The following is a 12,531-nucleotide window of genomic DNA, read 5'->3' as shown; positions in this document are numbered from 1 at the left end:
AAAGGAAAATTCAGGCTGGCCTCAGGCTTCTTCCCAGAAGTAAAAGAGGCAAAACCTACCACATTCAGCGGGAAAGATGAGACTCAACGATATTATACCCAGCCAAGATATGGTTCCAGTATCAAGGCACAGATAGATACTCTTAAACATCGAAAATACTTCGTGGAAAAACAGCTTAACTATTAAATTTAGTCCATTAAGAGATGAACAAACATAAATAACTTGCAAATGGAAAAAAAGCCTTGGTAAAAAGACTAGCGATGACCATTGAATTCATTTTAATTAAGAATATTTATCAACTAACTATGAAGTTACGTTTATAGAACAGAATATGAGTATTATAAACATGGATAATGTAACAATAATATGTAACTAAACTTAGCAAGCAGGTCAGAGATGGACAGAATCATGAGAGCTAATTTTTCAAAGCAATGAACACACTGAACACACACACTCACACACTCATATGTCAAGAAATGTGCATTTTAAGAAAATAACTCTAACCTCAGTGTTTTTTACAATTTTTGTTTAACCTCAGAGGTATCTTTTAGGGAGTAATATCTCTTGTGGTCAAGAAACATTCTTTGAAGTTCAACTCTTTCTTCAGTTTCAACTTCTTTTTCTTCCTTTAAATTCAAGTAAAATTAAGTACTTTTAATTTAAATAGCATCTGTATTATGGCCCAGATTCCTATAAAGTATCTCTATTATCTTTCCTCCTATCAGTAAATATACATAGAAAGTTTTCTGGAATGATATAAATATAGTGTTCATGATGGTGATTTCTGGGTGGTGGGATTGGGATAATTTAAACTTCTCTGTATTGTTCAAATTATTTAAAATGTACATATATCACTTAAAAACAGGCAATTTTTCTTTAAAAGGGGTGGAAGGCTAATAAATTATCTGTGGCTGATTCTGGTGGTGTATGGCTGATTATTTTCTTGCTTGTCTTTTTTTTTTTTTTTTTTTTTGAGACGGAGTCTCGCTCTGTTGCCCAGGCTGGAGTGCAGTGGTGCGATCCATTTTATACACTTTTTAGCTGTGCGCATGATAGTCAGAATAAAGAGCCAATTTCCCAGCTCTGGCCAATAGCATGTAAGCAGAAGTGCCACATGGCAGCTTCTGGAATCCTCTGAGAGTTGGCTTATTTGTACTGTATTACTATCATTGCCTCTTGCTGCCTGAAATGCAGGTATCACCATATTGGACCATCAGAGCAAGACCACATAAGGCCAAGCAACAACAAGAAAGTGTGTGTAGAGAGTCGCATAAGCCCTAGACTACCTACCTGGACAGCGTAAGAAAGGAGGACATTTCTATCTTGTTGAAGCAGCTGAATGTCATCCTAACTGATGCACGACCTGCACACACATACAGAAATGTCGTCTGTGATACCATTTGCATTGTACATTAGCGGGGAAAGATAAAACAACTGGTTTGGCATACACATACACAAATCGCCTAGACGTGAAGGAGTTAAAAAAAAAGTTTTATAAGAAAAATTATTCTCTTCTCACAAACACTGTATCTTTGTAAAGTTAGGGAAGGGTCTTTATTTTTAGAAGTCAAAGTAAAAACAATAAATAAAATAACAAGTACATTTGACAACATCAAAAATTTAAACTTCTACATGACAAAAGAAAGTATAAACAAAAGTAACAAAAGTAAAAGACAAGCAAGAGGCCTGGAGGGCAGCATTTCCTGAAGCGAAGTCTTGTCATGTTCAAGTTCAGTGTGGTGCTGGGTATGTATGCAAGGTAGAGACGAGGGGCAACAAAGTGTGGGGAGAGCTGTATATTCCCCTTTCTTTTGCACAGAAAATGCATATAGCTTATCAAAAGCTCTGAGGACTTCTACAGAACCCTGTCTGTGTGTGGAACTCAGCATCCCCCAGCTATTTGGCATTGGGACCAATCTTTTTGTGGTAAAAATCTATGAACTCACTTCTAGGTGTATACGAAACACTCAGAAATGCTGCCATAAGAAATAACACTTTGCCATGTGAGAAACGATCATTATATTCACCTTTTGAACCCTCATAGATAATTCTCACTCTTTTATAAGTTCTGACCAGCAGCAGCATAAAATGAGAAAGAAATTTCAGCATTGTGGAATAGGAGGAAATTCTCCCGTTTACTCCTACAGAGTACAGTGAATATATTCCAAGAGAAGGAAGTCACCTGTAGTCTGAGCTTTTCCTTCTCATAGCCACTGGCCAGGACTGTGAGAAGTACATGTTTTGAAATATTCCCAATTAGAGATAAAAGACCATTTTAAAGATAATTTAGGGCTAGTCCCAGAGTGTTGTAATGCAGAACTGCCATACAGATGGCAGTTGGTCGTGATTTCTTGTTAGTTATAGGAAAAGAAAAAGGCAACAGTAGAAACATCTAGGATGATCAATTCAGTATTGACTACACGCTCTCTGGGCTCTGACATTAAGGCCCTTATAGTCTAGAGAGGGAGATTTTATTTAACACTATATTTTAAGTACAACTTAAAGCCCTTTACTTATGTTATTTAATCCTGTAACATAGGTGCTAAACTTGTTCTCTTTTTAGGACCAGGGAAGGGAGCCATAGTTAAGTAACTTGCCTAGCCAAGGTTAAAAAGCTAGCAGGATTCCAACCAGGAAGGTTTGCCATAGATCCAGCTTCCCTAACCACTGCTCTGCCCTATTCCTTGTAGATAACTTTAATACAGCATGGGAAACAGCAGCATAGAGAGAGGAGCAAAATGAAAACATTGTCAGGAAGGTCCAGCGGGAAGCCAGTTCACGTTGGGGACAAGCTACACTTTGCCTGGGAGAGTGAGGAGGGGAAAGCCAAATCAGGCTGACGGGGTCAAACAGCAGAGCGGGGGCTCCTCTTAAGCCAGGTGTGCCAAGTCAAACGTGGTCTTTAGGCACCTCCAGCCAGCACAAGTTTCTGAGTCGGAGAAACAGGTCAGGTTGCTTCTCAGCATACTGGGGTGAGGGGTGTGTGTGGAGGGTGGACCAACCTGGGATTAGGCCAGTTGGGGGTAGGGGGCAAACCTTGCTATATTCCCAGAGAGAGCAGAGAGAAAGGCAGAGGGAAGAGAAAGAAACGGGATTTCAGAAGATTTGGGAGCTGCTTTTGTATGGATTGTCAGTAAGAAGGATACAGAACCCCCTGAGGTCTCCGACCCTGGCGTTAAGTGTTAATTTTCCGAACGTTTTGAGCAGTGACATTAGCGGAGAGAACGTGCACCCATTGGGAGCTGTCGGCCTCTTCGCACAATGGTGGGGCTCCATTAAGACGTTGTCCCAAGCCCTTCGGACAGGCAGGGTGATGGACACTTGTAATCTGATGCCTTGACCGCCGAGCTCCGCTTTTCTATTGCACGAATCCCAGCCTAAACTGCGCATCCTGCTCGTTGGTTGCACAAGGAGCCGAAGGCTAGTGCCTTGCCCAGGAAGGCCGCCTGGCCGGACGCGCGGGTCCCGCCCGGGTTCCCGCCCTAGCTCCGGCCGGAGCATCAGGTGGGGCCCAAGACCCCCGCAGACTAGGCTGCTGCGGCCTCTCCCGGATCCGACGGGCCTCCCGCAGCTCGTCCACACTCTGGCTGGTGGTCTCAGCACGTTTGCAGGCTCCAGCGGGTGGAGACGGCTTGGTGGGGGAGACCTCTAGGGCGCACGCCGTGCCCCACTTCCCCCTCACGGGAAAGGCTTCTCAGCGCGCAGACCCAGGAGACTCCCACCCCGGCTCTGCCCCAGGCTCCCAGGGACACGCAGCGGCCCGCTGGGCACCGGCCCCGAGCCCCCCGACACTGCCGTCCCGGTTCCCCAACGCGCGGACTACAAGTCCCAGCAGTCCCCGCAGCTGGCACCTCCCGCCTCGCCGCGGAGACCCCCGGCCGTCCAAGCGGCGGGGCTCCGGCTGCGCTCGTGGCCCGGCCGGGCGGGGAGGCCGGTCCCGCGGGCGGGGGCAGGGGCGGCTCCGCGGCTTCTCCCGCCGCCGCCGCCAAGGGGAGTTTCCAGGAAGTGGCCATATTGGATCCATTCAGCCGCAGCCGCCCGGGCGGAGCGCGTCCCGCTGCCGGCTGGTCCCCGTCGCGGCCCCTGCGCTGGTCCCAGCCCGCCCGCCCGGTACGGAGCTCGCCATGGCGGCCACCGACCTGGAGCGCTTCTCGGTGAGGGCCCAGCTGGGCCGCGGTGCGCGCGGGAGGCGCAGGGCGCAGGAGGGGCCGCCCTGCAGCTGGCGGGGGGCGCGAAGCGGGCTGTCAGCGCCGCACTGCCGGGCCTCGACGCCGGGCCAGCTCGAGGACCCCGGCGTGGGCTCTCGGTCGCGCTAGCGGGGGGTCTCGAAGCCTCGGGCGGCCTGCCTTGCCGGGCGGCTGGTCGGGGTCGCTTCCTGGGGCGCAGGCAAGGCAAACCCCTTTCGCTGGAAGGAGCAAAGACCCGCCTGGCTCCGGGCAGGTGCGAAGACAGAGTGGCGCCCGTGGGGCCCGCAGGGGAGGTCCGAGACACTCCGGACCCTATCGCCCAGGGTGTTTCTTTCTGCACACTTGGGGAGAGTCCTAGCCGCACAGGTGCTGCGGGATAGGTACAGCCGAGGAGGATGGAGCCCCCAGGATCCGAGGGAGTCCCCCACACGAGCTCAGGACTCAGACTTGAGTCCTGAAGACCCTTGGCCTGCTTTTCCTTCCTCCCCAGCTCCTCTCTGGCCCCGCTCCCCACGCCGGAATCCTGGGTGCGACTCCAGGCAGGTCAGGCCTCAGTGGTCGGGTCTGCGGCAGCCATTCGCCAGGAGCTGGAGGGATTCCAGACTCAGCCCAGTGGGCGTTTATCTGGGCTCCAGTCCAGGTCCTCAGAAGGTTAACATCCCTGGTGGTCCCTGCAGGGGTCTCACTGGGCCCGAACCTGCCGATAGCCAACTTACTCAAGGTTTTCATAATTCACTCGGGGGAGGGAGGCCTTTGGGGGATTGTGTCTGGACGTCCCCCGCTGTTTAAGGCTGGATCTGGGTGTGTCTGGAAGGCTAGGCTGTGACAGTGAAGGAAGCTGTGTCCTCTTGCCAGCATGTGAGGCCCTGGTCGGCTGGAAGGGGGAGGAGGGGGAGAAAGAGGAGGAGGAGAAGGGAGGCCCGGGGCTGTTGGAGGGAGGGGGGAACTCCGAATATGTGAACGATAACGAATTGGTTCTGGGGCTAAATAAGGGAGCCAGAACTTATGTAATTAATGCTATAAATACTGTCATCCGAATTTATATATGTAAATTTTCCCTTTAATCTGAAAATACATTTCTTAGGCTACTTTGGAAATGTGCATGACTAAAGCAGGAGCTCTTGGTTTCATAATTTCTAGACTTGGGTGTTTTATTCTTATTGGGGAGGGGGGCCGTATGTCAGTTAAGTAAGTTTAAATACGTGAGGAACAGATTCAGAGGCTGGGCTACTCAGAGATTCACTTCGCCCCTTATTATAAATTGGAATTTATGTACCGGAGGAGGGCAGTGCCTGAATCCTAACAGACCTACTGATTAACTGGAGGCCAAGAGACCCGTGAGTGCCTGGGCATCTCTGCTTGTGTGTTTGTGTGCATTTTCTGTGCCCAGCTGACCAGAAAGTTATGTCTGGGTCTTGTCCGTGGCCAGAGGTTTAACAGTTGATCTTGCAGGTGGGAGAGGTATGTAGAGAAACCAGAATCAGACAGCTTGATAGGAATCCTAGACACTCCTTGTTGGCCATGTGACCTTGGGCAGGTTATTTAACCCCTTGGTGCTCTCATGTGTATAATGGGATAGAAATATTACCTCCCTCATAGGGGTACTGTGAGGATTCAACAAGAGAATCCAGGGGCGGTACTTAGAGCTGTGTCTGGCACATGATAAGGACACATTGAATAATATATGCTACCTATTGTCCACGTGGATGTGAGGGCTGGCGCCCTATGTAAGAAGGGAGCAGAGGATGTATCTGCCCTGTTCATGGCACTCTCCGTAGGGCTTCCATCTCTGCTCATCCAGAGATGGTCCTCAGAGGGTTAGCTGAGAGGCCAGGCTGTGGGCTGGACAAGCCTTCCCCTGGGGTCCAGTGTTTGCTCTCAGACCATTCCTGTGAGGAGTTTGGGTATTAGCTGCAGGGTGGCCAGGGCACAGAGAGGGTACTGACTCAGGCACGGGCATAGAGCCTGAGCGCAGGGCCTTGGTTGCTATGCCAGCTTCAGCTGGAGGGATGGACACCTTCCACACCCTCTGCACTTTGGGCTGTCAGCCTTCTGGGAGGACTTGGATAGGGTTGGATTTGGGTGGAGACCTTGGGTGGAGTTTGGCCTGAATTTAAGTCTGGACTCCATTCACCCCTCCTGGCTTGTCATCTTGGGAAAATCATTTCTGCCTTTATCTTGCTGTAAAATGGGCAGAGCCACACTGGTTCCTCAAAGAGTTTATGGAGGGTTAATTGCAGTCCGTGGCATGTTTGGAAATATGCTGAGGTGTCTTGCAAGCCCCGGGATGTGATGGAGCCATGACAGGTCTACACTGTCCCTCTGGCCAGCTCATTGGTCAGACTAGCCCTGCAGTCCTGAGAATTGTCCTGACCTGGAGCTTAAACAGCATACAGAGTTGTACTTTGAGATGGATGTGTGCTGGGTTCCTATGTCCTCACATAGCATGGTGTGCACACCACAGGCTAACAGCCTTGGCATCCTGACTAGGCTCTGCTCCACCCTAGATCAGTATTGGGGTGAGGGTGGGCATCCCCTGTGTGTGGGTGTGTGGAGCAGCCCTCTGGGGAGGGTGTGTTGCCCCTTGCCCTCCTTGGACAACCAGACTCCTGTCTACTCTTGCTGTGCCCCTCCTCCTAACTGGAATCTTGACTCTGGGGCTCAGCCCTTCCTTCCCTGAGGGCCAGCTCCGGTATTTTCTCCTGCCAGAATCTCACAGGTTCAGACCCCGTGGTGAGCGACCCTTTAGGGCTTGGGGAAAGTGAAGCTGAGGGGGAGAGGAAGAAACGTGCAGCACGCAGCCTCACATTGGCATTCTTCCCAGCCAGTCACTTACCCCCATCTCTGCTTTATCCCCAGCACCATCTGTCACTTCCGTTGTCACCCCCTCAATCTTGATACTCCCCCAAGAAGCGGGCTCTCCAGGGAGAACCTAGTCTCCCCTGAAGCAGGAATTGAGAGCCCTCATCCAAGTGGGGCTCAAGGTCTCTGTCAGAGGGGTATCTCCCCGTCTTGTAAAAACGGCCAGTAGCCTCCTTGCTGAGCCATGCCGAACAGAAATGGGAGCTGAGCAAGAGATGCCCGTGCAGCTCTCAGGGCACAATGTGAGCACCACCTGCAGAGCCGTAGCTCTGCCCTTTCCCCCAGGAGGTGAGTCTGCCTGCCCTCCCTCCGTCTTGGGCATCAGACCGTGCTGTGTGTGCCCACCTTGGGAAGGTCTGTTTGGGCAGTGGGTCACAACTGCAGGGCTGATGGGAAGCATTGGCAGCCCAGGGAGCACATGCTAAAAGACTGACCATGATAGGAACAGAGAGGATGGCAATGAGAAGATGAGCTCAGGGCCAAGGAGGAGGGAGACTGGATGGAGCCTGGGAACCAAGGGTCTGACTTGTGTCAAAAACCTTGGATGGCAGGGAGGGCAGTGGGTGCTTTGAGCACATTATCTTGTTGATGCTAACAGCCCAAGGTTGGGTGAGGATGCAGACTTTGGTCATTGGCCAGTAAAGGTAGGGGGAACAAGATCCAAATTCCAACACCTGTGATGACAGAGAGGGTGGATATCTTTGCGTTTTGAGCCCTCGGATGGGCTAGGTGGAAGCATATCTTATATTTGGGGCAGTAACTACCACGAATGTCTCTGTGGCTCAAGTCCAGTTACCAGAGGCGAGCAGCTGTAGGATGATAGAGCAAAGGGCCTGAGGGCCAGCTGGCCTCTGTGTGTCCCTTGTAGCCTCCCCAGCCTTCCTGCCTCTGTGCTGCCAGCTTGAGTTTCAGGATCCCCAGGCATGGCCCCCAAGGCAAAAGTTTTGCCAGACAACCAGATGCGGAGCTATGCAGGCAGGAGGGAGACACATCTGACTGGGGAAGAGACACCCTCCCAAGGTCTCCATGCCCTGGTGGTAGAGCTGGGGCACTCTGTTGGCTTCTTTTGGAGCCATTTGAAACTTCAGAGCTCCTGTAAGAACTGGGGCTGGGAAGAGGCAGTGGAGGACAGGGCAGGGGGCATCTTGGCTTTGCGTGCAGTTGCCCTATATGTTCTTGGGGCAAATTAGATATTCTCATCAGGACACATGGCTTTCAGGTGTTCCCTATCCTAGAGGTCAAATTAGAGGGACAGAACCAGCAGAGGAAGGTACAGGGGCCCATGTCTACTGGCAGGTGGCTGGCTGTTTTCTGAGGGGGCTCCAGGGCTTGGGCTGCCTGATGCCTGGGGTTCAGAAGGGGCTGTGGGTATGGACCCAAGCCCACTTGTCAGACCTGGCTCTTGGGCCTGGGTACAAACCTGACATTCTGCCTGGTGTTGGAGTGAATGGACAAGCAGCAGAGAAGTATAGCAGTGCCACCCCCATACCTCCGCCAACCCATGTTGGTGCCTATGCATTCCTCTGTCCCTTTCCCACTGGCATCCATCCTGGGGTTGGACGGAAGGCGGGGCACCTTTGCTGCCCACTTTCTCCCTCCAAGGGGTTTCATTTGCTGTGAAACAGAGACTGCCTTCTCCTGCCAGTGATATCCAGACCACTCGTGGCTTTCCCTGTTACAAGGCAGTGGTGGCTGCCGCTGGAGTGCCTGAGCTAAGTAAGAAAATATGAATGCCTGGAGTTCTAGTACATTCTGCAGCCCAGAGCGCCTTCCCCATCTCTGTGGTGGGATAGACCACTCCCTCTCAGGCAGCACAATAAAGACCAAGAATGTGTCTGTCCTAGGCCTGGGGTTTGGGGTGGCGAGTACTGGCCCAGCTACCAGTAACTGTGCTCTTAGTTTCCTGGAAGTCTGATTTTGATGGGAAAAGTGTGAAACATACTATCCCAAATTAATAAGCTCCAGCCTGGCTGGTTGTATGCAGAAAGGAAAGACAGTGCCTCTTAGTGAGACAGAGAAGCAGAGAGAATGGAGTATTAGGGTCAGGGGATGGTTTTGCTCCCAAAGTTCCTTCTCTTCCCAGGATGGGTGCAGTAGGACTGGCCTTGTGAGGATGATTGGCAGTCCAGCTGCCATCTCCCTGTTACCTTGACTGCCGTCATGTTGGGACCATGGAGGGTGATCCTTGCTTAAATCTTCTCTCAAGTTTTCTGTTGCCACTGTAGGAGAAAGATGCTTTGGCTCCCAGGTGTCCTTGTGATTTGGGACAGGTATATCCTACCTCTATTCTTCCTTCCTGGCCCGGGGTAGCAGCATCCCACCCCCACCCTCCCACATATGTCTCCTTGGTTATTTCCCGTAACCTCTGACCTGGGCTTAGAGGCTTGCTGTGGAATCCTGGGACCAGAGCCGAAGCCTTTCCTGGGAAAATTCCTAGGATTCCTCTCAGGCTCAAGGACAGTTGTGCTTATGACCGCGACCATGGGTTCTGGCTAGAGGCCTCTGCTCTGGTTATTTAAGGCCCAGGCTGCTGGAAGGAGCTGGAGCCAGGGCTAGCATAGTTTGTGCCAGGAACATGGGTGGAGAAGGCTCCCAGTGGTCCATTGACTCCTGGGTCCATTGCTCAGTTACTTAATAGGGCCATCCCCAGGGCTGGAGCTCCCCTGGGGAGTGGGCTTCCTGTCTGCCTGACTGGGTACACTGGTGAGTGGGTGTTAGGCATGGGAACCCAGAGGAAGAAAAGCATCCAAAGTCCAAGGCACTGGAGAACTCTGGAAGGCCTGGGGTCTGGGGGCTGTTCTTTGTTCATTATTCAGTAGCTAATCCACCTATGGTGGGGTATTCTTTCTACTCCCACTGCAACAGTCAGCCTAGTTTGGGGGTTTGGATCACAGGCGTCTCTATTCACCCACAGCTTCCCTGGCTCTGTTGGTTTAGACATTCAATAGATTTCCAGTTCCTTCTGGATAAAAAACCTGTTTTTGTGTGTGGGCAACCATGAGATGCAGTTTCTTCCCAGATCCCACCTTGTTTCTTGGTAAAAGGGGCAGTTCCTCTTGGCTGGTGATGAAGGCTGCTCTAGGAGGCTCAGACAGAGCATTTCCTGATCAGGAAAAGGGCGTCCTAGTTATCCACTGGGCTGCATAACAAAATGCTGTTCTCCACTTTGTCTTGGAACGGCTGGGCATGGAGGCACGCAGCCGGCCTGAGAAGTTATTATTTTGGTTGTCGTCTTTGATGTGCCAAAGAAATGATGACACAGAAGCCTGGGGCCTGGCTCAGGAGCCAAAAGCTTGTTAGTGATTAGAGAGGGAATAATGGCCCCATGGAGTTTCTCATTGCATATGTAGAGCTCAGAGCTCTACAGAGAGCCAACTCTCTCTATCCTGGGACTTTGAAGACATGTAGAACACTCACCCGTGTGAGCACCTCAGGGAGCTAGGTGTGTGGAATGAGCGAGAGGCTTTGGGTCCACCTCTCTCTGGGGTCCAAGTTAAGTTGTCCTGCCTGAAGACTCCTCCCGACAGAGCAGTCTGCCATGGGGCTTCCTGACCTGAGAATGGAGCCCGGCTGCAGGGTCCTTCCAGCTCACTCCCACCAGAGCCGGCTTACAGACCGGCAGGCCTTTGGCCCACACTAGCCCACTGACATGTTGTTTTGGGCCCTCATGGTATTCTCAGTTTGTATTGGTTGTCAATCTTTAAAAATTATAGAATTTCACATACAAATATAGATTTCTGGGCCAGGCATGGTGGCTCACACCTGTAATCCCAGCACTTTGGGAGGCCAAGGCGGGTGGATCACCTGAGGTCAGGAGTTCAAGACCGACCTGGCCAACATAGTGAAACCCCGTCTCTACTAAAAATATAAACATCAGCCGGGCGTGGTGGCTGTGTGCCTATAATCCCAGCTACTGGGGAGTCTGAGGCATGAGAATTGCTTGTACCTGGGAGGCGGAGGTTACAGTGAGCTGAGATCACACCACTCCAGCCTGGGTGACAGAGCCAAACTCTGTCTCAAAAAAAAAAAAAAAAAAATATATGTATATATATATAGAGAGAGATTTTTGGGTTCTCTTTAAAAATGGGAAGATTTGGCAACACTATACCTGCTTTCCCACAGTTGGCTCGAGTTGTGGAACTGCGGCCACCATGGATTGAGCATAAGCACAGGCTCTCCAGTTCTCCGCCATTCCCACCTCTCCTCGGGAGCCCCCACACTTAGCTGAATTAGCTGCTGTCTTTCATCCAGCAGGCAGAGAGTGATGTGACTAGAAGCGTGGGTTTCACAGTCATGTTGTCTCCATTCAGATCCTGGCTTTGCTCTCCTGAGCAGTGTGGTCTTGGGCAAATTACACACTCTCTTGATGCCTCTATTGTCTCATCTGGACAATGGGGAGGCTGCTATGGCCTATGTCATAGGGCCGAAGTGTGGACTACATGAGATTAGAGTTGCGCATAGCAAGCATGCAATACATGTTAGTTATGTCTGTTGTTGTTGCCATTGTTATTAGGGTGCTGTTGCCCTTCACCTATATATGTTACCTGCCTGGCTTCTAAAGGCATTTGAGCTTAGGCTTAGCCCTCTGAGGTCAAGGATCTGATGTCCTCATCTTTTCATTGGCAGCCATCCCAGTTCCTGGCACACAGCAGACATGTCCAGTGAGTGTGTGTTGAGTGACTGAATGAATGAATTGGGAGCCTGCTAAGAACAGGGGAGGCAGTGTAGCAGAGTGGTTTGGGACAAGAGCTTGGTCTACTCTTAGGTCCCTGCTCTGCCCTGGTTAGTTCCCTAGCTTCTGTGTGCTTCAGTTTCCTCCCCTGTAAAATGGGGATAATCGTGGAGTCTGTCATCCACAGTGAGAAAGGACTAAGTGAGAGCCTGGGTGTAAATCACTTGGCTTAGTTCACATATGGTGGTCCTCAGTGAGGTGTTGGTATCATCTCAGACATCCATTCCTTCCTTTGGTTGTGAACACTGAGCTGTTTTACCTTCTACACTGTCCCTCCTTTCCTGGCTTTCCTTGCTTTCTCCTTGTTCCTCTGCATCCAAAGAGTTTTACTTTGGATCCTATGGCACTGAAGATGTTTCAGTTGCAAGTAATAGATGATACCAGTCCACTAGCCTCAGTGATAAAGAGGATATGGCCGGGGTAAGGGGAAAAGCGCAGAGATAGGGCAGACACTGGCTTCCTCTCTTCTCTGTGATTTTCTTGGCTCTGCCATCCTGTGAGTGGACTGAAGCCTTAGGCTAGCTCCCCTAATGGTTTCAAGATGGTCATAAAGGCTCAACCTGTGTCACTTGCCTGTACCTGCACCAATCATGGGATCATGCTGATGGGCTCCCACCCCAGGAGTTGGAGCTGTGGTCTTACCCACCAAATTGCAGTTCTGGTAGCCACTGGGAGACCTGACTTTATTTCTGAGTCATGGTAGCTGAGATGTGCAGGAGGTCCTTCAGAGGCTGCTGGTTCCTCCTAGGT

At 51.1% G+C, this 12,531-nt stretch overlaps 1 protein-coding gene across 7 annotated transcripts in view; it reads left to right on the top strand.

The window, feature by feature from the left end:
• Window positions 1-3,465: 3,465 nt before the first annotated feature.
• The window catches only part of SEPTIN8 (septin 8), a 27,381-nt gene continuing 18,315 nt past the window's right edge, over window positions 3,466-12,531 (top strand). For 3 of the 7 annotated variants that reach the window (XM_030927029.1, XM_030927028.1, XM_030927032.1), the window contains exon 1: window positions 3,466-4,154. In XM_030927029.1, coding sequence (XP_030782889.1) covers window positions 4,125-4,154 — 30 coding nt within the window. In that variant the 5' untranslated portion in view covers window positions 3,466-4,124. The remainder of the gene's footprint in view (window positions 4,155-12,531) is intronic. The other 4 variants (XM_030927027.1, XM_030927030.1, XM_030927034.1 and 1 more) reach the window with 3 other exon arrangements.

The sequence above is a fragment of the Rhinopithecus roxellana genome, chromosome 3 (genome assembly GCF_007565055.1).
Source record: "Rhinopithecus roxellana isolate Shanxi Qingling chromosome 3, ASM756505v1, whole genome shotgun sequence".
In the NCBI taxonomy this organism is placed as follows: Eukaryota; Metazoa; Chordata; class Mammalia; order Primates; family Cercopithecidae; genus Rhinopithecus; species Rhinopithecus roxellana.
Note: the sequence above shows the minus strand (reverse complement) of the source record. Positions and strands in the feature narration are given on the sequence as shown.